At 36.0% G+C, this 1,881-nt stretch overlaps 1 protein-coding gene across 2 annotated transcripts in view; it reads left to right on the plus strand.

Annotated features, from left to right (window-relative positions):
- The first annotated feature begins 303 nt into the window (after positions 1–303).
- The window catches only part of ccpg1 (cell cycle progression 1), a 9,113-nt gene continuing 7,535 nt past the window's right edge, over positions 304–1,881 (plus strand). The window contains exons 1-3 of one of the 2 annotated variants that reach the window (XM_014027797.1): positions 304–406; positions 784–894; positions 1,346–1,463. In XM_014027797.1, the coding sequence (XP_013883251.1) occupies positions 835–894; positions 1,346–1,463 (178 nt within the window). In that variant the 5' untranslated portion in view covers positions 304–406; positions 784–834. The remainder of the gene's footprint in view (positions 407–783; positions 895–1,345; positions 1,464–1,881) is intronic. The other variant, XM_014027803.1, reaches the window with a different exon arrangement.

Consider the following 1,881-nt stretch of genomic DNA (forward strand, 5'->3'; position numbering starts at 1 on the left):
AATACTATAGTATTTTTTAAGCTTTTGTAAAGACATAACCATACCTATAAGTGAACATATTTTATTATTTAGAAAACATTTTAGGTCGATTTCTTCAGACTGAAAAAGCTTAATTAATAATTAATAACACTGGTTTATTTTGGGCTTGCTTCATCACGCTTCCTTGTTTATGTTTCTTTTTTTTTTTACAACGGTTTTGAGCCAGTTGAGCTCGTCATTCCGCCGCGCGGCATCATGGGAAACGTAGTTTTCTTAGTCTTAAACTTAGTTTCGCTGTAGTCTATAACACAACAAAAAAACTACACTTCCCTTTTATAGTGAGCTTTGTTATGTTAACGGATAAACACACGGTTTGGGCTGATTGCAACAACTGTGGAACTGTTTGCAAACAGATGTCTGGTCGCGGGTGAGTTAAGCAACTTGTTTTAGTTTACAAACATTAGCTAAATGTTTAATTGCGTTTCGAAACAAGCTTTGYCGTCGACACCGCAGTGTTTGTGTCTTGCGTACACATTTTTAAGCGGTGAGGTTAATATTTGAACCTGTTATAAATTTAATTCGCTTCTAAAACAGCAGCTAAATGTCGATATTCGAACAGGCCTGCTTCAGTAAACAGCAGCTGATAGATGAGAGTTTTAGCTAACCGTGGGATTGTTTTTTAATCAGGCCGCGTGCTGGCAGTATTAGCTGTTATGAAATTTCAACACCAGGGGTCGCTGTTACTCCTCTGCCATTTTTGTGAATTTAAATCTTTATTATTAGTCTTTCTATTTTTCTCATCAGCAGATAGCTTCAGGTACTGGACCTCTGGAGTCTGAATTATTGTTGACAGAAATGTCAGAAACATCCAGTGACACAGAGTCCTCCTGTGGTTGGACCATTCTCAATAATGAGGTATAAAATATTTTCTTTTATTCTTTAGCACAGCTGTTTAACTTGTTATTGCACAGTTTTTAACGCACAATATTATGTTTGTTGTAATAATGTTATGTTGATATTGCTTGTGCTAGAAGACTGATTTTGTTACATTCACCAGGGTTTGCTTTTGTGTGTAGCTTATTTTAAATCTGATGAAGACATTACAGTGTGGAGTAAAAGTCTTGGTTCATCTTTTTCCTTATTAGTTGTCAAAGGCTTTCTTGTTATTTAAAGTTCTGTTGAGCAATATGTTGTTCAGGCCTTTTAAATGTCTTGTTTTGACAAATAACAGATAATTTAGCAAAGAATAAAACAAACAAAACATGTTATTTTCTTTCTGCATTTACATTAAATTTATTAAATTGTTAAAAGAAAACATAAAGTAAATGTGGCTTTAGATAAACAAATACTGCTTTTTTTCTTTCAGGGTTCAGATATTGAGACGTTGGGGTCCGAGGCTGTGGTTGAAGATGGAACTGAGATGTTCGAGCACTCCACAGTGGAAGAAACAAACCTGCAAGAATCACAAACGTCAACATCTGCAGGTTTAAAAAAAAMAAACTTTCATACTTTCTTTGTTCTCACAGAGAGTTAGTGCTGACATTAGGAAGTTACAAAAGTTGTCAGTGTTTAGTGGCAGACACTGCAGTGTCTCAAACAGCTGCAGGGTGTTGGTTTTAGAAGCGAGTCAGTCCTTGCTGATGTCACAGCAAAAATACTTTAGTTTACAGCTTGATTCGGTGGGTAGCTGCTCATTATGTTTGGTGTCTTTGGGTTTTTTTACTCAAAGCCATATCTTACAAGGATTTATTGATTATCTGTGGTTGGGACAGGTCCAGGAGAGAAAACCAGACAACCACCCCAATCTGTTCCCAGGCCAGAGAATCTACATAGGCCTGTCGCGATAGTCAATAAATCAATTAATTGCATGATAATTTTTTTGAGGTCGGTAAAAAAAAAGAC

Source organism: Austrofundulus limnaeus, unplaced genomic scaffold (assembly GCF_001266775.1).
Source record: "Austrofundulus limnaeus strain Quisiro unplaced genomic scaffold, Austrofundulus_limnaeus-1.0 Scaffold5, whole genome shotgun sequence".
In the NCBI taxonomy this organism is placed as follows: domain Eukaryota; kingdom Metazoa; phylum Chordata; class Actinopteri; order Cyprinodontiformes; family Rivulidae; genus Austrofundulus; species Austrofundulus limnaeus.